The sequence below is a fragment of the Alosa pseudoharengus genome, unplaced genomic scaffold (assembly GCF_046254945.1).
Source record: "Alosa pseudoharengus isolate Yale_2024_CS ecotype anadromous, Long Island Sound unplaced genomic scaffold, YU_APseudo_1.1 YU_APseudo_1.1_scf_3, whole genome shotgun sequence".
NCBI classification, from domain to species: domain Eukaryota; kingdom Metazoa; phylum Chordata; class Actinopteri; order Clupeiformes; family Clupeidae; genus Alosa; species Alosa pseudoharengus.
The window spans coordinates 37,157,495-37,184,334 of NW_027468718.1; the positions used below are offsets into that span (position 1 = coordinate 37,157,495).

The 26,840-nt window shown below is 40.4% G+C and overlaps 1 protein-coding gene across 1 annotated transcript in view; it reads right to left on the reverse strand.

The window, feature by feature from the left end:
- The window catches only part of dgkh (diacylglycerol kinase, eta), a 205,358-nt gene that overhangs the window by 166,837 nt on the left and 11,681 nt on the right, over positions 1–26,840 (reverse strand). The window contains exon 3 of the mRNA XM_076264201.1: positions 12,337–12,447. Within this exon, the coding sequence (XP_076120316.1) occupies positions 12,337–12,447 (111 nt within the window). The remainder of the gene's footprint in view (positions 1–12,336; positions 12,448–26,840) is intronic.

Sequence of the window (26,840 nt, forward strand, 5' to 3'; positions counted from 1 at the left end):
TGCAAATCAATATCGTTGTTTTTATTTTCAAAGCGACTGCTATTTGTACGCCCATACATTTGTGCGTGGATGCATACGACGTAAACACCCTCACTGATGTGCTGGTGAATAGAATTTATGCTTCTGCGTCGACACAATGCAGTTGCCTTTACGTCGGCGTAAACCTTTCAAAGTTTTGTGTCTCTTATGTCTGCGTCGCTCACCACCGCAAAGGTTGTTAGAACGAACTCCTACTGCTGCTCGTTGGCGATACGAAGTGTTCATTTCAAAACGTTACTGGCAGATAGACAGTTTACAATCGGATAACCCCGTAATTGTAACCAAAATATGTCTGAGTTTATTTGCAAAGCTTATGTTAGCGAACTAGTATGATGCTACTACCCACAGGTTGCTTGAAGCAGCCGGCTCAACACACAGAGCGAGTTCACCAATCACAGTTGACAAAACATAGCCTACATTTTTTAAATAGTTTATCTTTGTGCATGTTGATTAACTAATGACAGCCTACTATTGTCTGCTCCACATTTTCGTAGTCTAATTCTGCATAGAGTTAATTTAATGATGGTAATGCTTTAATGATGAAATATTGCTGAGTGTTGATGCAATGGTACAGGCCTATCGGTTGTAGGCTACTGACTCCTTCACATTTTCATGACCTAGCCTAATTATATAGATATTGTAGTACTTTTTTATATCAGTCTTTGAAAACTGAAAAAAATGTCAATGTCAAAAAATAATTTTCGAGAATGAGGATTAAATACTGGACATAGATTAAATATTGCTGTTTTTCCTTTGTCTCCCTCACATTTTCATCTGTTCTTACGACTAGTAAACAAAACCATATGATTTACTTAATGTTATACAAGAACAGAATAGAATTGAACAGAATTGAGTTCAGACTTGAGTTCGGTATTTTGAGTACGGCCCTCCTCAACAGTCCCAGTTTGTCATGTGGCCCCTTGGGGAAATTAGTTGCCCACCCCTGGTCTACAGACATGTTTTTACGATGGATGGACATCGAGGTACAGTAGGCTACAAAACAAGTAAAGCCCAGGAGAGTACTGACTGACTTGCTATATACGAACACCCAATACCCATCCATAGTAATCATTATGTCCATGTCCACGGGGGCAGCCGTGGCCTACTGGTTAGTGCTTCGGCCTTGTAACCGAAGGGTTGCCGGTTCGAACCCTGACCAGTAGGAGCGGCTGAAGTGCCCTTGAGCAAGACACCTAACCCCTCACTGCTCCCCGAGCGCCGCTGTAGCAGGCAGCTCACTGCACCGGGATTAGTGTGTGCTTCACCTCACTGTTATGTGTGTTCACTGTGTGCTGTGTGTGTGTTTCACTAATTCACGGATTGGGATAAATGCAGAGACCAAATTTCCCTCACGGGATCAAAAGAGTATATATACGTATATACTTGTTTGTAAAAATCTCCATTTTGGATGTCCACAGATCCAAGTAAACCAGCATTCTCTTTAGAAGGTTTTAAAAAAAATATCTGTGTGGGCTAAAACACCGTTTATGTGTGGACGAAAGACCCAAACATAAAATATCTGGTTATGTGTGTACAGGGCCTAAGTTGTGCTAAATTTGAAATACAGTAACTCCCTCAAGGTGTTTCCAGGATATTGTGTTCAAGGTGTAAAAATACAGTAGGCCCATGTTGTTTTTTGAGAGGTCACAGTAACATTGACCACTCAAATCTAATCAGTTCATCTTTGAGTGTAAGTGACTGTGTGTGCCAAATTTGAAAGAAAAAAAAACTTCCTATAGGCATTCCTCACAAGAATGTGAGGTCACAATGACCCTGACCTATGACCTTTGACCATCAAATTCAAATTAATTTGTTATCTGTGAGTGAAAGGCCCTTTCCGAAACTAGCTACACTCTCTCCCTAGCCACTTGCACTCCTAACCAAGTGTTAAAGGAACACGCCAACATTTTGGGAAATTATCTTATTGTCTCTGCCAGAGTTAGATAAGATGATACATACCCTTCTCATCTGTGTGTGTGCAGTACCTCAGTCTGAAGCACCCACTGTTAGCATAGCTTATCATAGTTCATTGAGGTGAGCAGTTCCAACTAGCCTATAGCACCCAAAAGTGACAAAAGTGACATTTTCCCATTTACATGGAGAACTCGACTTAGCTGTAAGGGTGATTGCCTCCTGAGTGCACATCGTAACTTAGGGATGTTGGTAGGGATTGGTTTCAGAAAGGGCCAGTGTGAATGTTTGTATCACATTTGCAATTATGTCAGGGATTTTTAGAGGTTTATTCACCACAATGGGATGTACATAAGGTCACAGTGACCTTGACCTTTGACCTTTGACTATCAAAATCTTACAAGTTATTATTTGAGTCCAAGTGACTGTTTCTAGCCCTGAGATATGTTGGAGATATCACATTTGCAAAAATTAGACCTACGGGTATACTGGTGTATGTCACCCGATGATGTCATTTTGAGCTACCTTAAGGAATATATTACACTCAGGACATTAAATGTAGCTTGGATTTGATCAGCAGACATGATTGATGATAATATATCTCCATTTGTCCACTATAAATGACCTAAGCATTATTTTCAACCAATCATTGAAGTAGATATGTATTTGAAATCACTGGCTGGATCACACTATACCACGAAAAAAATAATAAAAAGGCCGAGCATTTTTCTTTTGATTTATGAAGTCCACAGATGGCCCTTTCATGTGCAGAAAGAATTTTGAAAAAAGGAGGTTGCTCATTGGAGATATTCAGGTCTGAATATTGCTATTTTTTGGGTATTCGCCAAAAAGCATGTGACATAGTGGACACGTGCAGTCCTGGACTGACACCAGTCACACCTTACGCCTTGTAACTCCAGTTTTAAACTAACCTTGGATGGACCTTTGATGGCATGGATTGTTACTTTGCTGTGTTTAAATCTGACAGCAGGAGGGATGTCAACATTTTATGCAATTTTGGGCCTTTTTTTGAGGTTTTTTGGCCTAAAACAAGGACGGGGGTCTAACTCCCCCTGGGTTGTTTCAAATTTTGTACTATTTTGGCTTTTTGAGTTTTTAGGTGGACCCTTCAAACTGTCCAAGTTTCATCAAAATCGGTGACGTAGCATGTGTCACCCCCGCCTGGTCCTCTCATGGACACACTCTTAAGGCTTGACTACACGGTGGTAACGGAAATCGAAATTTGCTGTCTACATTATTGTCAGTGTTGGGTTAACGCAACTACGCAAATCAAAACAGTGGTGTGATAATTGAGCCAGTAGAGAAATAACTGTTCAGAATTAATCTGTAGCCTTGGGTAGGATTCTGCGACGTTTTTAACAGGCTACGCTATAGAGGCTTAGACAATTATGACCCACGTTTCTCTTTGTGGTTTCGTAAATTAATTTGCCCTACTTCTTGACGGCAATGTAGTCAATTGACTGCTTGACGTCATTTTTATTTTTCTGTACAATAAACAAATACATCTGCTTTATGCCGCAGAATTACATTCATATTTGGAACTTACATAGTCCAATGCATCGTTACACTACGTTAGTGTTTCCCAAAACCATAGTAGCAACGAACGTTCGCAACCACTATCGTAAAGTTGTGTAGTTACAACTACACCTCTCGACCTGTGGTAGAATGCTAGTAGAAGCATAGTTCCAGGGATCTTCATGTCAAAGACGTCACTGACGCCAGTTATTTGTTTGCAAATTAATAATTATAAATATATTTAGGTTTCTAATTGATATTTGCACTTCTAACCACCATACATCCATATTTTTAAATGCCCAAGGCAGAAAATACATAAATTAAAAGTCAATTTGAGAGAGAATAGAGAATGTACGCACGCAAGAATCTGTAGGCTATTTGTGGCTGGTTACCAGCAAACAATGTTTAATGCATTAACTCAAGACGTCAAACATTTTCTAAACAATACAAACAGAAAGGATGCAGCAGGCAGCAAATGTAGAAGAGTCATTTCCAGTGGAAGAACAAAATGCTGAATGAAGCCCAAAGATATGAAGGCATATCTGGCAAGTTGTTATTTTTTGAAGACGTAAATGGTTGGGCTATAGGCCTAGTTTGCAAGAAGGAGACATAAAGCGTGAGCATGCCACACTATCCACAGCTGTGGTAGCGGGGGGTAGGAGGATTACTGTTAGCGCAGGATTTATATTAAATTCTTCAACAGAAGGCCTGCCTCGAATGCAGGCTTGCCCAAAAAAAGGCCTGTGGTTTGCGCAGCCTACAGTAAGTAGGTCTTAGTGAGTTAGGAGTCCTCTAGACTTCTTTTCAGCTGTCTCAGAGGTGGAAAGTTGCGTTCGTTGGGGGCAGGGCCGGATTAACAATTCATAGACCCTTGGGAACAACTTGCCGAAATAGTTTCAACATTTTGAATATCAGTGTCGGGTGAATTAGGAAATGCCTTATGGCTGAAAGCTGCTTGGGATCCCCCCTATCAAGCAATAACCATACAAAAAGTTAAAAACAGATGACATGATGCGCGTCACTGACATGCGCAAATAATGTAGCCTAGATATTCCAATATATTCGAATACATGTGTTTATTTTAGAGGGGATATTCGAACGTCATTTTTGAGCAATTTTGACAGCCCTAGTCCACTGTAGGCTACGCCAATCGTCTATTAACACCTTCCAGCTAACCCCGGTGAGTGGGGGTCGCTATAATGCGTGTGAAATAGCACCATTGAGTAGCCTATGCGAAATAGCCTTAAAATCGTTCCGGTGTTGTGTGCCTTCTGGTTTCTCCACCTACTGGTTTCCTTGCGCGTGCATGCGCTGCAGCAGTTGTCAGACATTCACAAACAAGTTGTTTTAGGCGGTTTGAAGTCGCTTTTCATACGCCATGAGCGCTCGACTACATTACAGCCACTCGGACAAAAGACATGTAAAAAATGTTTTGAAAACTAGCATTAAACTGGATTCGATCCCGCAAAAGCAACACACGCGTGACTCTCTCCATCCTGATTCCCTACTCTTTGAGCCAACTAATATGTTACGTGAATCAATTAACTATTGTAGGCTACCATTAATTAATAACGTAGGCAACACCCAGGTAACATGTTGTCCAGGCTATCTGAAACAAGGGGTTGCCTCTCATCTACAACTGGTTACCTTGGGCTGCTACAGTCGTCAGTGCACTGTGCACAGTAGGCCTATGCTACTCTTTGTGGTTGATCAACTAAAAATAAAAGATGTATTTGGTGATGACGTTATTGTAGGCCTAGTAGACCTAAATTCTGAGAAATGAAATGGTACGAGAAACGATCTACATAGCGCACCAGACCGCGATTTCTTCAAGGGTTGAATGAAGGGAGTTTGCAAAAATTTGTGTATTTTTCAAGTCAATAAACATTCTTAATTTTCGAATGTCTTTGTCAGGGAACATCTGACTTTTAAAAACCATAGGCCTGGTAGTCGCTCAGACAAGGAGTTATAAGATAAAGGCAATACCATTTGTGTCACCTAATGCAGTTCAGTGAATTAGCAAAATACCATCAGAAGGCAACAATCATAAAGCACAGTGCGCGCGCGCTCTCTCCCCTGCGCATAAAGCTGTCTGCGTGTTGTAGGCTAGATTTGCGTGAGTTCTTTCTGTCTGCTTTACTTTTGTGAGTTGCGACCACCTAGGCTATGTTATAGATGTTCTATGAGGTTCTATGATATTCAGGGCTATATACATTTTAAACATTCGGGACTGAAGACCCGACAAAGCCTTGCGTTAATTCTTCAGGTGGGAAGTGTCAGGAATTTTCATACGAGAGATGCTCTCATTGGTGGTTAGTATATGAAGTAGGGAATTGACAGCAACATATCCAATCACATTATGAGAGATGCTGAATTTAACATAAACTGCGATGTTTGATTTTAAATGAATGTAAATTTAGCCAGGACTGTAAGCTGGCACACGTGGGTGCTCGATGTTTTCAGTGGGTGCCCGAGAGACGGAGCACCCATGGTATCGGCGCCTATGACAAGCGTATCTCGCGGTTGCATCCATTACAAACAAACATGCAATGTGATCGTCTGGGATTGGGGAGAGCACTAAATGCTCTTCTGAATAAGCACAAAGTCAAGCCTTTAAATGAAAAACACTCTTTAATAATCAAAGAAATAAACGCTAATGAAGTAAACTTGTGACCATCAAAAATAGTTTATCGCCTGTAACTCCGTGATAACAGGACGTAACAGGAAGGCATTTGGCTGAGCAACGGAGGTTAATATGCTCTATATTTTGTCCAAATGATGTCTGTCTATCATAGTTGCACTCGGAGAAAACCAGAATGTTTAATTTGTCCTGCGTTTCTTCTACGACTGCAAACGGGATTCACTCGCTGTTAACCAAATATTTCTTTATTAGGGCAGGGCAGGCATATTTCTGGCTATTAAATTATTTCTAAACCAGTCTGCTAAAGTCTGTAGTGAAGTCTGTGTAGGGTTTTCCAGCTCCATTTCTTTTTACGAGACACCCTGCTCACTTGAGACCTCTGCCGGTTGTTGCAGCGTCGTTGCAGCGTCACTGGAAAAATACAAATTAAAGTCGCGTGATGCCGCGTGATCCCGCGCGCGGACCGCGAGGGAAGCTGGCCAAGTCGAAGCACTGCCCACTGTAAGTATGCATGCTAAACTGGACATCCAAACAGTATTCTAACGTTAGCTTTGAGATACTGCTTGATTGCATAACTTGACTTAGTTTAGTCTCCTCAATGTACTATGTTGTGATAAGACCTTATAGCAGAGTTAATTTTAATGCAGCAGTTTTGAACAAATTTGCGCAGCATTGTCACAATGCTAATAGCAATTTAGCCCATCGTCTTCTATGCAATGGTTCTAAGTGGCAACAACAATCCTTCTTAAATGAAGTCAAAATGATCTTTTGAGAGGGTGTTAGATAAGTCTCTTCATACTAAAAACAATACCAAATATATATATATATATATATATATATATATATATATATATATATATATATTTATTTTATTTTTTTTATCTTAATATAAGATTAATAACACAACATTACATTTTTTTTTTTTTTTTGCAGTGTGCTCATGGATCGCAACCCTAAATATTCTGTGGCCCACTCCTGAACAGCCAGCAGACTCAAGACTGGACAGTTTGTTCTTCAGCACCAAACCCCCAAGAACAACTGCCCCCTGCCAGACCTGCCAGAGCTCCCTCAAGAGATTCACCATTCCTGGGACCGCCCCTACTTGGTTCAAGCTCAGGTGCAAGGCTTTGCAGCGTTTGCCTCGCTCTCCACAGCCTGGGCTTCTCCTCCCTGAAGTCGAGGAAGACATATTCAGCCATCTGTCAGTCCTAAAGGGCGCTCTACACCACACGGCTCTCAGTGCCAAGGACCTCACCAAGCCCAGGAAGGCGTTCAACTTAAAAGCCTAAAAGTTGTGAAATGTTCAGCCATGGCTCAAGGCTGTGCACTGGGCTTTCTAATAGCCAAGTCCCTGCATCTATTGCTGACCTTGACTGACCTCCCCAACAAAGATTGGTCCAGTCCAGTCTCACCCAATAGTCTGTTCGGCCAAGGTATCGCTACACTGAGAGCTAAGCAGGAAGCCACCAAGAAAGACACTGCTGCTGCTCTCCACTCAATGTTGCCACAAAGAGCTCTTATGTCACATGTCTTGTCACCGATGACCACCGCAGCTCAGAAGTCACGCAGTCGGTGACTCACGTTGTCATGACTTACTGCTTCACCCACAACAACATCGGTGTGAGCCACTCCGTCCTCCCCCACCACCTTCACCCACCCAGCCACATGTTCAAGAGGACCGCGAACACCAGACTCAGCCCCGGCCCATTGTCCCTGGTCTGAGCGAGGCTACCCCTTATGCTCATGTTCACTTTTCTGGTCACCGGCGTGCACAGTCACCTGGCTCAACAATAAGGTTTGAGTCACAAATTCCCCAACACCTATAAGCCCCCACACAGCCACACTAGTCCCCTCTCTGCCTCTGTCGAGTTCCCAGGGTGTGCCGACATGCATAATATCACCCCAATCATAGCACTTAGTCGCTCATCTGAACAATTGGCACATGTGCACAAAGTCTTGATTTTGCACATTGGAAATAACAAAGCAGCCGTGGTAAAGTGTAATGCATCACACTGTGCTGCTGCTGGCTGGAAGTGTAAGGCTGGCCTTTGCATACCTAAAGCAGTGGAAAGATTTCTGATATTGATAAAAGCCTTTCTAATCATTGTACCTCTGTTTGTGTATGTGTTTGAAGTGAGGCCCCATTGTCTCCCCCTGCAGTGTCCCCTCAACATTTCTACCCCCTAGATCCTTGAAGACCTTACCTCAACTAAAGGTTTATTTTATGTATTTGTCAAATGAGAAGTGATAATCTAGTCATGTTTGGTATCATGTTAATGGTCTCTTTGTGAGAAGTACAAGAGTCTTAGTTGTAGGACAGTAAAGTAAATTCCCACTCTACAGGGACACTCATGACCTCCTGCTATCGTGATAAGAGAATACCCGTGATGATTCAAAAGGTCTTCAGATGTGAATAGTGTCTCCATGTACATTTCTATTTGATATGTAATTTGATCTATAACATACAAGTGACAGACTTGGCAGCCTCTCTTCTCTTTTGCTCTTGGCTCTTTGCTCTCTGCATTGCCCTGCTGGAGAGGCCATTTCTCTGGCCTCTCTCTCTGACTCTCTCATGCTTTCTTTCTCTCCCTCTCATTCTCCTTACTTTTGGGTTTACTTGTTGGAAGCAGAATTGTCCATTACTGCTGTCGTAAATAATTTACCTTACCATAGCCTAACGTCGCACGCACATTATTTGTTTATCCAGCACCGGCTTTGGAAATAACAATGTCCACAGACAAGCTAGAGCATGATTTTATGAAAGTATGATGTATTGCGACATCAGAAGCACGTCAAATTTATAGTTTCTTATGTCTCATTCGAACTACAGATTCGCTACCCAATCTGGCAAACTTGCCGATAGAGGGCCGCAAAACGAATGCAGAAGTGCCGTTCACCCTGCTACGAGTTGATGAACCACAATTCTGGAAACATTATTTTAAGGTATAAAAGAAACTTTGGTGTTGCTTTAAGTGACATTGGTTAGATTTAAGTTTATGGTTTACTGGTTAATAAACTGTTAATTCACCACCATTCATATATCTCTTCGCTTGTGCCATGTCACTACTCTGCTATTAGCTGATAAACTACTTTGGTAATATTAATTTTATGGAGCCAGATTAATAGCAGTTTCTCGCAATATTTACCACTGCTCTGTCCTAAATGTTTAAGACCCGCTAAAACCTTCGCAAACCACTTTCTTCCTAAAGTGCATTTTGTGCCCTCTTACAGAAGTCATGTGAGAAAGGCAGAAATGATTGGAAGAGCTAAACACCTGCAGGCCCGATGATTGGCAGCATGCCAGCAATGGACAGGTATTTCTCCAAATTACAGCTCTGTCTGTAGCAGTCACAATGATATTATGTGCACAAAGGGAAATAATAGTTATTTTTATCAAAATCCATTCAATCTATTTGATTGGTGCATATGTCTTTATATTTGGAATCATGTATTATCAAAGTGAAATGGTTCATAACAGATATCAACAGCATAAGCTACAAAGACAGTATTCATAGAAAATATTGATAGTGTCACACCGGTCTACCTGGAAGCAGATTAACTTATTTTGCTGAGGCACTGGCAAATTGAGTTCACTGTGGTGCCGGTTGATATGCTACAACATGTTGGTTATGCTACTTGTGTAGGTCATCTGCCTCTTACAATATTTGCACACTGATTTTCTCACTGTTTTCATGTGTAAACACACGTAAACCAAAATGCTATCACACTGATACAGAGCCCGGGAAGGGTCAGGGTGGGGAAGAGCAAAAGTTTTTCATTCCCTCGCCATACTTTTGCGGTCCCTCGCAATACTTTTGCGTTCCCTCCCTGGCAATGGTTTTACTTTTGCATTCCCTCACAATAACTTTTGCTTTCCCTTGCAATAACTTTTTGCATTTCCTCGCAATAAAGTTTGTGTTCCCTCACAATACAGCCTATTTTTATCAACCTACAAGCGAGTTGGCGAGCCTACTACATGAAAAATACTTTGAAGTTCCCTTTGAGTTGGATCTGCTCTAAACATGAATGGGTTGTCATTAGCCTGTGCTACACCTTTCCACCAATTTTTGTGAAAACTGTACCCGTAGTTTTCGCTATATTGTTGACATACACTGTAAAGTAGTCTATGGTGCAGTAAATGGAAGTATGTGTCATTGATAGCACATACTGTATGCCACTAATGCATGGCCGCCGTCACCAGTATTGCCAGTACATTTCATTGTAGTATTGCCTAGCAATACTAGTTTTCATACATGACATGACTTAAGATTAGCCTACACTCAGTAAACATCACAAACTGCTGCTGCGCAGAGAACAGTGTTTTTCCTTCCAATGTGTTATTCCCGATGCATTCTACTGTCAGTGACAGACGCAAGAGAACTAGTTAGAGGGGCCCGTCCAGTTTCACTCCACATATTGTGTCGATGTAGACTAGTTTATTTCAAAAACATTACATTTCTTCCTCTTCATTTTGTAGCGGTGGCCACTGCTTCAGAATTAGGAGAGGCACACAATATTGTCTGGGTGCATCAGGCTATAGGCCTACATGGCATCCGCTGGCTGGTGCTCACATCTTCGCAGTTTAACAGAAAGCAGCAATACCAATCATATACTATACAAATAATACTAGTCAGAGGTTATTAGGGCACGTCCAGTTTCACTCCACATATTGTGTTGATGTAGACTAGTTTATTGCAAAAACATTAACTTTCTTCTTCAGTGTTTCCTCCTGTCTGTTTCCTCCTCCTGTCTGTTTCCTCATCCTGTCTAGTTTTATTCCATAAACATTTTCATAGATGTTAGTGACATATGTGCTATCAAGAGCTTCCATTTACTGCACCATAGGCTACTGAGGGAACACAAACTTTAATGCGAGGGAAAGTTATTGTGAGGGAATGCAAAAACATTGCGAGGGAACAGAAAAGTATTGCGAGGGAACGCAAAACTATTGCTCTAAATAAATCCCCACCCTGACCCTACCCGGGCTCTGTACACTGCTGACTTAAAGCTGGGCGGTGCACCCATTTCAAAATTCTCTTGTTCCGTCTAAACAACCAACCAACAACTGAACACGTACAGACGTCAGATGCCGAACAAATGAAATCAAAAGCAGATTACGGCTTACTCTGTTTAAAAATTGCATAGCGATTTTTAGCCAATTCACGGCACATTGTTACATCCCTATTGTATATGCCAGAGTCCTGCACAGGTTCAGGTACCCTCAGGTGACTGGTACCCTCAGGTGACATGTTTAGTGATGTGCAGGGTGGTGTTTGAAGCCTAAATTAGGCAATTGCGTATTATAGCCACATCTGCTTTTAGAGTGGTAAAATGTTATCACTCGGAATGTTGCATTGTGGTAGCATACTTTTCATCATGTAGGATAGGCCTTGAAGTTGGATCTGCAGTGTTAATGGTCGTGTAACTAGGCTAGTTACCTCTGTAGCCTATGACCTGGCAAGAAACCTTTTCTTAAATGTGGTAGATTTTAACTCGGGTGTGGGTTGGGTGTTGGTTTTATTTAATGCGGGCCGGGTCGGGTGCGGAACTCGCTCAGTTGTCGGAAAACGGGTCGAATGTGGTTTTAAACATGATGGGTACGGGCGGGTGCGGATTTAAAAAAATTGGACCTGTGCAGGACTCCGCTAACAATACAAGCATTAGTAATTGGTAGTAACAATAGCCTCTATGCTTGACTCCATTAGGGATTCGCTTATGCTGGCCGATCAACTTCCTGTTTACGCTGCACATAGTAGGCTATGACAGAAAATTACAGATTACTGGTCTGTCAGTTTGAATACAGTAGGCCATTGCTAGTCGAACAAAATAGCTAATGTTACTGTATCTAACCAGTTCAGTAACATCAGTTGCTTGGTTAAGATGTAACATATTCACGTTAGCTATTTACCCTCATAGATGTTAATGCAGCTGACAATTTACATTTTAAACCCTTTACCCGTTTGCTGAAGGGAGTGGCACACAATAGTCACACAGCAGTCTGTACAAAATACCCAAGTTTCACAATTTTTTTTCCCAAGTTTCACATGTTTTACAATTGGATCCCTTTTCCCAGATTTGTATTGCCTGTAGCCATTGGCTTCTCATACAGCATACAATTGATGATCTAGACTATCCAGACTTCTAGATTACAGCAGGTAATCTGGAATAATTCAGGCTTCAAAACCATACTTTAAAACAACAAACCATACCTTGGCATCCTTGGCATAATACAGTGTCCTCCCTCGCAGTTTGAAGTAACGTTTTTTCCAGCGTTGGAAAGAGCTTGTCTGCTTCAACAGTAAGCCTTCTTTCACACTTGTCTAGAGAAAATGCACAGGCAAAAACTAAGACACAAGCTTCCAGGAGTACTCCAATATTAAGCTAACCAAGGATGTGTTCCCTTTCAGTGAGACAATTTATGCATGTGGTAACTTTCATGAAAGAAAAAAAAATGGTACTACTAAACTTTATGTGGCTTATTAAGGTGAAATAAGACAGTTTGTTTCACACAGCTGTGTGTGTGTGTGTGTGTGTGTGTAATAATGTATTATAATTACTTTGCAGAAAACTGTTTTCACTTTGAGAAAAAAGAGGGTTTCTTGTAAATTCTTGTCAAAAAAGGCTAATTATATTGTCCGTTTTGCAGTCAGTTATTTCTCAGCATTGAACAGTGCAACTATATAAAACCTGATTGGATTAGATTATTATGACATGTACAGTAAACAGTTCACCCAATGTCATCAATCGGAATGATTTCAATCTGACTGAGAAAAACCTCTCCATGTAAACATTGTTACATTCTGGGACTAGGAAGAAGTTAGTTTGTAGATTTTGAACACTTTATTAACAGTTTCCATATAATAGTAGTAATTATATAGCAACAAATGACCATTCATAAAATATAACAGGGTTCCCACTCTTTCCTCAATGTCAAATTCAAGGACTTTTCAAGGACTTTCTAGGTTCTTGTCCAATAAATTTAAGGACCCCTACACAGCCTTATAAGATGCAGATCAAGGTCGATTTTATCAATATGCACTAATTCAGTCCACGGTACAGTAGGGGAGAATTGGTACAATTGTAACAGCGGTACAAATGTAACAGTGTTTGGTGTAGCTACGGAAACGTAAACAGACACATATCATGTAATTATGTATAATCTTACAGCCATCCAAATATGAATGGTCTACTATAAATACGACCAGAGATATTAAGCAAAAAGGTGCAAAATTCAAGCATCGCAATTTTTTATTTATTTTTAACCGCAACTGTTTGTTTAAGTTTGCTTTGTGAAATTTGAGCGTGTGGACTTCAATCACATGTCATTCATATCTTCAGTCCCTCTGTTTCAAGTTAACATGAGTCCCATTTGATTTATGTAGTCACAGCACATGCAATTAAATGAAAATAAAAACATGACCTGTGCGGGTCAGTTGTAACACCAGTCTCTATGGCAAAATGAACTGATTTTATCGCGCATTCTATTGAGAGTTATGGATTATGATTTTTGTGCCGCCATCACCCAATTAAAGTTAACACAGCAACTTGAAATATCACTGTGGACCAAATGCTTCAGACATGTAAGAAATAAGCAGTTTATCAACTATATTTACTGGTTTTATCAAGTGGATATGGCCAAAATAAGCATATTTAAAGGTTATTGTGAGCTAGCATAACACCGTAATATGGTCTGCAATGGCTAATCAATAATGCAATAAATTAGCTTTAACAGTCATACATTTGGACTTTTGTTTCAACTTTGATGGAGTAGACATGTACGACTCTGTTCTGGTCAAATTTCACAACTCTCAAGTCTATCGTCTTTGTGTAAATCGAGTTTGAATTGGAAAAATAAAAAAGTGTTACAATTGTGCCGGTTCTCCCCTAGATAACTTTTGCTCATGTCCAAGCAGATGATTCAGGATACATTGGCAATCTTGCTTGAAGCTGCAGTCAGCAAGTCTTGCAGATTGAGAGGATTTAGCAAAAATGTTGAATGTTTAGAACTCTCATGCCCCTCTTCCACTGCCACCGAGCACCCTCCCATCGAGTTTGTGATCGTCAGTGCGTGTGCACTAGGGGTGGGCGATATGTAAGGGATAATGTATAGAACGCCGGTCATTATCGGGAAATAGGTCCTGACAGGGCGAACCGGACCCCGCTTATTACACGGCTACTTGCCAAAACGAAACAATAAACTCCCCACGATATGACTCTTTAGCCTACATAGCCTAGGCTATAGCCTATTTGTTACCGTTTCATGGTGGCTTTTGCTGAGAAACAAATAGTTCGCTGAACTTGAATCAAACATTCTTTAGAACACAGCTGATCAACCGTCTGCTTTCACTTTTGAATGAAGTTCCAGTCCTTGCGTAGTAATATGAAATACAGGAATTAGAAGCACAAAACCCATTTTCCTTGACAGCAGTCTGTTATACTTAGCAACGGTCTGAGAATTAGCAGACCACCGAACGTTGGGAAGGCCTATTTAAGTGAATGGAGCATTCTGCAGCATTATGAAGAGCCGTCTAATAAGGACAAATAATAATATCTCGATATTTTTTGTGATTTTGACGATAACGATAATTAGTCGTTATCCTTTAAAAATGTGTTTTTCGAAGTCTAAGTTTACTTTACAGCTCATTATTTATGAATAGCATCATTACAATAACCTAACCTGTGACTTTGTAACCAAATCAACCAATGCATGTCACTCATGACAAAATTCTGCCCCCACTTGTGTGTGTGGCAATGACATTAGCGAAGATAGGCCTAACAGCTTCCCAAGAGAAAGTCTGAAGCTGAAGTTCCTTTCAAAAGGATTCACTGTCAAACTAAGCAGACCAACAGAGTACATATCAGTTATATCCTTCAATGTTTTGTTTAAAGGAACCGTATGTAAGAAATGCATTTCAATTAATCATAAAGGGATTTTGGAGCAGCACACTCACTGCTCCACTCCACCCCTACCTCTCTCTCTCTCTCTCTCTCTCTCACACACACATACACACACACACACAGTTAACCCATTTCTTGGCAAAACATTTTGGGTGATATATAGATCTTGTGTAGTGATATATAGTTTGCTATTGATTAAAATGATTATTCCAGACAGTTATATAGATAGGCATACAATAGAGCTAGCCTGTATGAATGGTATGAGATAACCTAAGCAAATCATGTCTGTTCTGTTTGTTAAAAAACATTAACTAATATCCACTAAAAGTTCATGTGACCCAATCATAAGGGCTGCAGCAGTAGGAATTAGAACAATTACTAACCTAGAGGGCTATCCTGTCAACATGTTTTTGTCAGTAAAGTTCATGTGTCATGTCACATCATTGTGTCCTTCTACAACGTTAAACAGGGACCAGAAACCTGGAAGCAATGCTCCTTTCTCTTCCATCCATCTATAAATATGACATGAATAGAAAAAATCCTGCATATAGGGGAATGGTGTCTATTTTTAGCAGAGGAAACATGCTGCCTGAGACTTACTTATAGTGGCAAGCTCCAATCTGACATTGAGGTGCACAGCTGTGTCAACTTTCTATTTCGAGTCTGGCTACATGTTCTGTCAAAAGTAAAGTATATTAAAAAATATACTGTATGGAGAAAATCCTGTGTTGACAACACAGGACTTTCTTCATGTTCCGTGGTGTTATGCTTAAAGAGTCTGACTGACTGTAGCTTGTAGCAAAACAAGAAAACAAAATCCACAGATGCATATATTGTTAAAGCTGCAGTTGGCAAGATTTTTTTGATCATATTCACTGAAACCGACACTATGCTCCGACAGAAAAACATAAATCAGCCGGTTTTAGAAAAAAACCCGCACTTCTACCTCCACCTAGAGCCTGTTATTTGTTTTGCAAAAATCCACAGCTCCCGGTTCTTCTGGTCCAATCAGAGCAGGGCTGTGTGAGATCTGACTGTCAATCACAGTCTGGTGCAGTCTGGTGCGCACTGACGAGCACAAACTCGATGAGAGGGTGCTTGGTGGTAGGGAAGGGGCATGAGAGTCCCCTCAATCTGTCAGACTTGCCAACTGCAGCTTTAAGTCTCGTGTTGTTAAATCCTTGATACATCAAATCCAAGCATGAGTGATAAGCCAAGTCTGCCTTATTTCTAGCCTTAGAAACATAGTCCCTTATCCATGTGATTACCCCCTTGTTCTCAGTATTGCTCCTGAATCGAACACAGCTCCATCGAACACATTCTCAAAAGCGTGACATAAATAATTTCATATAGATAGATAGATAGATAGATAGATAGATAGATAGATAGATAGAGATCTGTTATTGATCTCGAAGGAAATTAAGGAAACCTGTACATCATTTGACAAACCCAAATTGCCATTTCACTCCACCCACTCTGCCATGTCACTGCAGCAACGTATTCCATTTGTACACAGTCTCTCCCCTGCCACGCTCATCAATTCAGTATCCTGCCACCGGGTAGTGTGGGCTCACAGACAATGTATATAGACATATGTTGATATGATGCCTTCCTCCATCTTCCGTTGTACAACAGTTGATTGTCACATTTCTAAATACAATCTCAAACAGACCACAGTGCTCTAAAACAGATAGGACACACCACATACAGTATCTGTAGTCTACCTCAATCAGTCACTCCAGGAATTCGCGATGTTGCGATCGTAACAATTAACGCAAATTCACCCAATCTCCGCAAATTCTAGGTGACCTTTTTTTTTTGCCTTTAATGACAGGACAGTGAAGAATGACAGGAAGCGAGTGGGAGAGAGAGTCGGGTGGGATCCAGAAAGGACCACGGGGCGGGAATCGAACCCGGGTCGCCGGCGTACGGTGCAGGTGCCCCAGCCAGTCGCACATCAATCCCTCGCACAGAATATTGAACCAGATGCCACACTCATTTCTGCAGACACCAGAGACCGTTGCATAACTTGTTCGTTCCTATGCAGTTTTGATGTAAATTAAAGTATTAATGATCTGCTTACTTGCATCTCTCTACCTGGTGTTGCTAACCTACCTAGGCTAGTTCATGTAGGCCTACTTGGTTTACTGACATTTGAGTAGGCTATGCAACCCATTGCCAAACATTTACATCGGGATATATCATTGTTAGCTCATGTCAAGTTTGCTTGTAGTTTGTGTAGTCCTTACTAAAATCATAGAAATTAATAACATTGCAAGACAATTATCTCTTCTATGATCCAAAAAATATTTCATTCGAGTTATTTATATAAAACTTATTTTAAGTAATGACATAGAAACATTCCGAATTGCATCCACATATTCTAATGCACTATGCAAAAAGTTATTTCCACTCGTAGCTGAAAACAGTGAGATGCAAGCATTCTGATCCACTCAGAAATGTAGTTAGGCTGCTCTCACATCCCTAAAGTGACAAGCACTCAATTAGCCCGACACATCACCAATACAATATAATGACATTAAAGAGAAGTGTAGCCTAATAGTTAAAAAAAAATAAACTATTAGTAATTATGCAGGTCACAGAATATGAATTATTAAAAAGGCATGAACTTACAGTAATATGAATTCCAAAATATATGAATGTATTGAAACATATGACATGATGTAGGGCTGGGACAACGTGTCGACGTAATCGATGACGTCAACGCAAAAAATACGTTGACGCAAAATATCCGCGTCGATTCGTCAAGCATAACGCGTGCCGGCAAATATTTTTAATTTTACACCTTCAGTGTTTCCCATACATTGACTAATCTGTGGTGGGGCGTCACGAAATCAAAACCGGCCTATTAAATTAAAGATAAGATAAAATCCTTTAATTGAGCTGCGCTTTTTACGCACGCAGCCTTTCCTTGCCCCGCCCGCTCTCTCTCGTAACGAGCCCGCTGCCCCTCCTCTGCAAATATTCAAGATTGTTGAAGGATTGTTGTTGCCACATAGAAGCATTGCATAGAACACGGCGGGCTAAATTGCTATTAAATCGTGACCATGCTGCGCAAATTTGTTCAAAACTGCTGCATTAAAGTTAACTCTGCTAAGGTCTTATCACAACATAGTACATTGAGGAGACTAAACAAAAATTAAATTATGCAATCAAGCAGTATCTCAAAGCTAACGTTAGAATACTGTTTGGATGTCGAGTTTAGCATGCTTACTTACAGCTGCTTGTCAATTTCGTTACTCATGCAGGGCTCATTTTATTGACTGACACTGAATGTTTGCAAAATCCCAATGTAAATGGTAAAGTGTTTTCCAAGACTCAAAAGTGCTTGTCCCAAGGAGAAGTATGAACCTTTATTTTAACTATGTAGAAAACATTCCACACATCAGCCGTCTTTTAACTGTGTACAAAAGTGTTACAATTGCAAGGGTTCCCTCACGAATGTCTTAAAGTGACAGGCACTCAATTAGACCTATACACTACTGAACTTTATTGAATGCTACCTCTGACTAAGAATGCATTACTTTGCACTTGTATAGTCTTTTATTTTGGAATTCTAAGATCAATAAACATATATTATTGCAATGTTAAGGAATTCATGTTTTTTTCATTCAGATATGTAAATCAACATGTATAAATTGCTATTAGTCAATTAATGGGGAGATAATCGATAATCGAATCGAAATCGAAAAATCGAATCGACTGAAAAAAATGAATCGTTAGATTAATCAATGCATCGAAAAAACAATCGCTAGATTAATCATTTAAAAAAGAATCGCTTATCCCAGCCCTAGGGGGTGGCTGTCTTTTTTGGACAGTTCTACAAAAGGTTAGCCTAGAAAACCAGACGCACCCTAGCGGCAGCAAATGTAATTTGCTGCCAGGGTAGTGTAGCAACTCTCCGTTGGCTTGCGAGCTGGAAAAATTAAACTTCGATAAGGTCAATCACATTGTGTCGGTAGACAGGCTTAACATAATGATTGATTGCAGAGTTACAACGGTTCGGCGTGAATGCTACTTGAAAACAAAGAAGTTGGATGTTGCTGTTGGTGAACAGCGTGACACAAGTTAAGCTTTTTTTTAAGTTGGCAAAAGTTTGAACTAGCCAACTAGCTCCGCTGGTGGGAAATGCATGGGACTCATGAGTTGTAGCGCTGTCCTATTGCGTGCAGAGGGTATTTGAAAGACAACCGATTATCCCGCCCCTCGGACTGAGCACTGCGAACGGTGAGTGCCCAGACCCTACATTTTAATGTGGGTCTGGCTCGTCAGGCTAGGGACCTCCTTCATCCAACTGGAAAAGGTAAGCATTTTACCATTTCAAACATGTGAATCTTGCTAGTGATGGACTAAACTGGTCTAAAATGCCTCTTATTTGCCTTTTCTTTAAAGCTGTGCAAGGCCATGCAACTCCAGATATTTCAGTATGACACCTTCAGAAGGCATGCAAGGAATTACATGGAACCGGCTGTTGGAAGATGGCTCAGCAGAGTCATTTCCAGCATCAATTGCACCTTGGTGGGGTGGTTGCAGTGGGAGGAGACATGAGGGCTGATTCTCCAGGTTTGTAGAAATTTGAAACAGTCTGGCAACTAAATTATTCGTTTGCATTCCGAATCATATGACATCCCTTGATGGTGTGCTGAAAAGCTTTACACACTCTGTAATACAGTGGTTCTCGTTTTCTTTCATTCCCCACTTTGATCAAGGGGGCATTTTCGAGTCCCGCCTCATCGCTCTAAGAAAGTGGTAGGTCAAGCTTAAAATTGTCAAATTTATTAAAATAATGACAAGTTATAAATATATCCTCTTCAGCAGAGTTAAAATCAGCTGGTGCTGCAGATATAATAATAAATAAATACATAATGTGCCATTGTAAATTAAACACACATATTTCTGTTTTCCAGCAACGTACCGTATTTTCCGTACTATAAGTTGCACTTTTTTTCATAGTTTGGCTGGTCCTGCGACTTATAGTCAGGTGCGACTTATATATGAAAAAAATTATATAATTGAACATGTTTTTAAATGTTAATTTATATTAACTGACATGAACCCTACATGAAATATTATCGTCTACAGCCTTGAGAGAGCACTCTCAAATGCACAAGTCGTGAAACACACGTGCATACTTAAATCCTCAAATTACTGCCGGGATTCTATTTATAGCTGGGCGTCAGATTCGGACAAATAAAAGCCAGTATAATTTTGTTTCAATTTAACTCATAAAATAGCTCTTCTTAATAATTTATATTGTTGGTTGGTTTAATATTGTTGCCAACGAAGTCATTGTCCTACACCATGAGTCTCCAACACACTGCTCTCAAGCTACCAGTAGCACGCAGCCCCAGGTTAACCTACATTTAAACACAATTGTTGCTGCCAGGCATCAGCCTACGAATTTTATAAAAAAGTAAATCATGCATAATTTAAAAAATAACTAAATTTAGGCTATCTTAGACCTCTTTGGCTATACGGAATAAGGTTTCCCTTGCAGCACAGCACACGTTCCATGAATGAATGAATGAATGAAAAGCGGATGCCTTATCTCGCAATAAGCGGATGGACATCCCGACACTCTTTCATACATGAAACTTAATAGTGACCCAATGCCATTGATAGCCCACTGGTATGCTGCTCCAAACGAAAAGTATAGGCCTATGAAAAAACTGAAGTAATTATATTTGGTAAAAATGAGGAAAGACTTAGGGTTGCCACTCTCCTTGGCACAAAAGGGTTGAAGGCAAAAGATACTGTTAAAAATCTTGGTGTATTAATTGACAGTGATCTAAATTTCAACAGCCACATGAAAGCGATAACTAAATCAGCTTTTTACCACCTCAAAAATATTGCCAAACTCAGAGGGCTGATGTCAAAATATGACTTAGAAAAACTCATTCATGCATTTATCTCCAGCAGAGTTGATTACTGCAATGGACTGTTCACAGGCCTTCCTAAAAAGACTATTAAACAGCTTCAGGTGATACAAAATGCAGCAGCTAGGATTCTAACAAAAACTAAAAGAACTGACCACATTACTCCAATTCTTAAGTCCTTGCACTAGCTTCCAGTAAGTCACAGAATTGACTTTAAAGCACTATTGCTTGTTTATAAATCAGTAAATGGAGCAGGACCTAAATACTTGTCAGACATGCTTCAGCAGTACACACCTTCTCGTCCTCTCAGGTCCCAGGTGAAAAACCTGCTAGTAAAACCTACAGTTAGAACTAAACATGGTGAAGCAGCTTTTAGCTGCTATGCGGCTCAGCTGTGGAACCAACTTTCGGATGACATCAAAAAGGCCCCAACTGTAGCCAGTTTTAAATCTAGACTTAAGACCAAACTGTTCTCAGATGCTTTCTGCTAACTGTGCCGAGTAACAAATTCTGAATCTGCCTTGATAATTATTCTACTTTGTCTTTTATTACTTTTTTTTACCACTTTTGCCTTTGTTTTGCTTACTAATTATTCTTTATTTTTAAATGATTTTACCTTGTTTTATGTTTCCTTTTTATTATGATCTTTACCTTTTAACTATTCTTTGACTATATTGCCCTTCTATGCTTTTATTTGTTATTATTGTTTGGTTTTGTTTATGTAAAGCACATTGAATGACCTCTGTGTATGAAATGCGCTATATAAATAAACTTGACTTGACTTGACTTGACTTGACTATGTCTCACAGTAAAACACAAGAAATGAAGGCCTATAGCTGACTCGAATAGGCTACAAGCCATGGTCCAAATAAAGGTGCTGTGCTTTGCCCAGCCATAAATTCAGGATTCACGATAGTCTGTCCCCTAAACATTCCTCACCCGTTATCTGGACATGCATGAAAACATTTGAAAACAAAAAGTAGGCCTACTATGCGCTCCGTGTCTGTAGCTGTCTGTTCACGTCCGCAATCGATTATAACGTTCCTCAAATGGAAAACACATCCATGTTCTCTCGCGTTATATTATAGGCCGTCATGCTTCTGTGTTTGCGGTTCCTGGTCGCTAAATGTTTGTTTTCCTTTCCTGACGATAGCGGTTGATGTAGAAGCACGTAATAGGCTATAATAATTTGACTTTAGCGGTGACAAATCCTGCTGAGAGAGAGAGAGAGAGCAAAGAGAGATAGGCACCCCCAAAGTGGTCCTGCGCGCGCGTGTGTGTGTCTCTGCATGGGGTTCAATTGAAGTCAGAGTTGGTCCGCTTTCAGGCCGCTCCATTATTAGATTAACAGCGCTGTAAAATGTGTGGGAATTTCTCGCATTATGATGGCTAGCGTTGCGGGACTTTTATTAGTATGCTCAATACTTAGTAATAATTTATGCGCAATCCCGCGCTGAAATTTAGGCCTTGGTTTTAAATGCGCATCTTTTTTTCTCTCGCTCTCTCGGCGAGCATTTGTTCTGCTGCCAGCTTGTGCCAATACGCTATATCGTCCAAAATGCTTGATTGCATTGCATTCTCCACATTTTTAGCTAAAATTTCATGTAGGCAACCACATCAGCATTTTTGTTCAGTGAATCTTTTGTAAATTGCTTTACAATAGCGTCGGGCACTTGTCAGCAGCCTTCAGCTTGCCTCTTGCCACTATTCACTCCTTCGTCTTCAAGATTCCCTGTAGAATTCTCAATATTTTTGGCCTCAATGTGTTCAGTTACATAGTCTGTCTGTTCTTAGTCTTGGATTTTGTGAAATACATTTTTAAATATCACCTGCTTGCTGCAGCTTCGGTCTGCACGTCCTTTTAAAACCGCATATTTTTCTCTCTCGAGCATTTAATCTGCTGCCGGCTTGTCTCTCCACATCGTCCAAAATGCATGATTGCATTGCATTCTCCACATTTTTAGCTAAATTTTCATGTACCATATAAGCATTTTTGTTCAGTGAATCTTTTGTAAATTGCTTTACAATTACCGTCGGGCCTATATGCCTATTACCTGGCTTGCCTCAGCTTCGGTCACGTCCTTTAAAAAAAACGTCTTTTTCTCTATCGTGAGCATTTAATCTGCTGCCAGCTTGTGACTCCACATCGCCCAAAATGCTTGATTGCATTGCATTCTCCACATTTTTAGCAAAATTTTTATGTATCATATCAGCATTTTTGTTCAGTGAATCTTTTGTAAATTGCTTTACAATTACCGTCGGGCCTATAGGCCTATCGCCTGGCTTGCTTCAGTCACGTCTAAAACTGCATCTTTTTCTCTCTTGTGAGCATTTAATCTGCTGCCAGCCTGTGACTCCACATCGCCCAAAATGCTTGATTGCATTGTATTCTCCACATTTTAGATACATTTTGGTGTACCACATGGTATTTTCTTTCAGTGAATATTTTGCTTTGCAATGACCTTCCTTCCCTCCTCTTGGCTGCCTTCACTCCTTCGTCTTCATTAACATTAATCTTTTTGGCCTCAATAATCCAGTTACATAGTCTCTGTTTTTGGTTTTGGATTTTGTGAAATACATTTCTAAATAAATGCGACTTATAGTCCGGTGCGACTTATATATGTTTTTTTTCTGTTCATGACGCATTTTTTGACTAATGCGACTTATACTCAGGAGCGACTTATAGTCCGGAAAATACGGTATTAGGAAGCATAGGCCAATATTTTACAGCATTGTACAATATATTCAATGAAATACCAACATGCTGCATTAAATGGATCCATAATCCAGTCATACTGAGCACTGCTGGTTGGGAAATATTTTTGAAATAAACTTTGCAGGGATGTGATGTAGGCCTACTGTTTAATACATGGGATCACAAGAGTGGCTCCCGAATCAGACGTTTCAGCAATTTCACTCAGATTCTCAAAGGCATAATACTGTCGCGATTGAGGCGCTTGTCCCATACCTCAAGTTTTTTGGTGAATGCAGTAATCTTATCCGCTAGGTGAGGTAGGTGCTTGTAACTGGAGATTTAACTCATTGAGATTTCCAAATATATCGCTAAGATAGGCCAGCTTCGTCAAGAAATGTTCATTAGTGAACTTGCTTGCAGATTCAAACATGTGCTCTTCCTCCAAGAAGAGGCGACTCTGAGCTCAAACACGTGCGACAGCACTTTACCTCGGGAAAGCCGCCTTGCATCGCTGTGAAACAGTACAGCCTTTTGGTCAGCTCCCATCTCCTCGCAAAGTGCGGAGAATAGACGCGCTTTTAAGGGCCGGGTCTTGATGAAATTCACCACTCACACAACCTCGTTCAAAATCTCATTCAGGTCGGGACTAACTAAGCTGCCTTGACACGAGCGCTTCCCTATGAATAACACAGTGCGTCCATTGCGCATCGGGTGCTACCTGGGCCTAGGCTACAGATAAAAAATAAAAAAAAATTTTAAATCCTGTTTTTCACGTCAGTTCGCGCCCCACCTGGCATGTCTCCGCGACCCACAGCTTGAGAAACGCTGCTGTAATACATTTTTTAGGGCACTCAGCAAAGTTTGGCAGCTACACACTAATGAATCTGGAGAGCAACACCATTAAGGACATCCAACTTGTTCAGGTATGTTTCTCTCTTTGGATTTGTTTGAATATGAATCTTAAAAGTGTGTGATTTTGTGTCATGTTTTTTTGTTTGTAATGACCATTCACTACCAGAGCAATGAAGTAGGTGGCAGCTATCATATGGAGAAGGAAGGACTGAAAAGATGCCTAGATCATCTGGAGTCGAATGGATTGAAGGTGGATTACATTGTGACAGACCGTCATCCACAGATCCAGAAATTTCTGAGGGAACACAGCAACTCCGTTCTATGACGTTTGGCACTTTGAGAAAGGTAAAGTGTTTTCCTAATTCATATCCTAAACTTTGAAGTTAGCAATTAACAGATCGTATAATCAGTGTGTGTGGTAAACAGGTTTGTCCAAGAAACTTGAGAAAGCTTCGCACAATGGAGACTGTGGTGTTCTGAAGAAGTGGCTACAGAGCATCAGTGGCTACTGGTGTGCCACGTCGTCAAGCACTGGACCAGAAAGGGTGGCAAAGTGGACATCACTGCTAAACCACCTAAAAATGTCCATGTCCATGAAGACCCCCCTTTCCCCAAATGTCTGCATCCCGACCACGCCTCAAGGGACCCTAGGAAATGGCTACAACCTGGTATGTGCCAAATTATCTTTACTCAGAAAATCAAGTAATACATTTTACCAGTCTTTTGTTGTGATGCAAGGGGTTGATATTTCACCATGTGTTCTTATTCTACTGAAGGATCAGTTGCACTTCACAAAGCTGAGAAAATACTGCAACAAGAGAGTCCTGAAGGATGTAGAGAAACTCAGCCACCCATCACCAGACCTCATCACTGGAGTCCTTCCACAGCCTTAGCACGTTTTGCACCAAAGAATGTAGTTTTCCCCTTCATGGGAATGTTGTGCAGGTAATACACAATGTCATTATTTTAAAAGTGACTGATTAACATGACTGTCAGTCATTCTATGTATTTAATCATTTTGCTGTGTTATTACCATAGGTTGTATCTAGCAGCAATGCACCCAAATGATAATGTTATGCGGGAGCAAGCCACAACATCTACAGGACAGGCTGTTTTCAAGGTTGTTTTTCCAAAGGCGAAGAGGGGGAAAGGCATTGTGAAGCCTGTGAAAACAAATCCAACCTTCAGTAAGTTTGTTGAAGATTTTCTTTGAATACAGCCACAACAGTTTACAGATTATTATGGACACATTTATTGGATTTGAATGCTATATCTAACAGACTATGTACATGAATTCATGAGGCTGCTCATGCAGGACATTTTTTTTGAGGATCCCACATCTTTTGCAGAGGAATTGAAGACTATCCCCATCCCTCCAGACCTCTCAGCAGAATTCCCAAAAACTCCAAGAGCTGAGCTGGTTGCCCATCACGTCTCCCGCTTCAATCAAAAGCCTATGTAATCACCAGATGGGAACTGCTGCCGTATCTGCTGCACCACACATGACGGGATGACGACCCGACGACTAGGTCCTAAGTAACCCCAGCACCAGCTTACAAAGCTGCGATAGTCAAGATGCCTCAAACACCTGAAGGGACAAGGAACAGAGCTCTCTGTTCAACTGTTTTCAAATGAAGAGTTTGGTTCCAAAACGCTATATCGACCATTTTAAAGAACTTTGATATATATATTTTTTTTTTACATTTTGTAGTAGAACTGTAATTGGGCATTGTTAATTGCTTTATCTTTACTCAATCAAAACAACAAAACAGCAAGTTGATTGATATTACCTGAAATACATGAATAAATAACATGACTTTTTAATGTTTTTAAAAATGGAGATATAGCGTTTTGAAACCAAACTCTTCAAATATTACCTCAAAGGTTCATACTCCATGGGAGCTATGCACTATCGTCATCAATGTTTACATGCATACAAATGAACAATAAAATGATACCCGCACACTGTTCTATAAGCTCCCAGAGTGGTTTATTAACAACGTTTCGACCAGAGGTCTTCGTCAGGTATTCATCTTGATACCTGACGCAGACCTCTGGTCGAAACGTTGGAGCTTATAGAACAGTGTGCGGTATCTTTTAATTTTTCAATTGTCGGCTAAGCCTTATACCCAGCACCATATTTTGTAGATGTGCGTGTACTCCACTCATTGACTACATGCATACAAATGACATAAGAATAATGCTTTTGTTTTGTTTAGTAAGAGCTTATTACAACCAAAGTAACTTACTCTTCCTCTGTTCTGTGCCTAACAGGTCCGTAATCATATTTGTAAATGTTGTAGATATTTTGCAGACTGTATGGGTTTAGACACACAGGTTCTAGGCCTAAATGTTCTGTCATAAACATTAT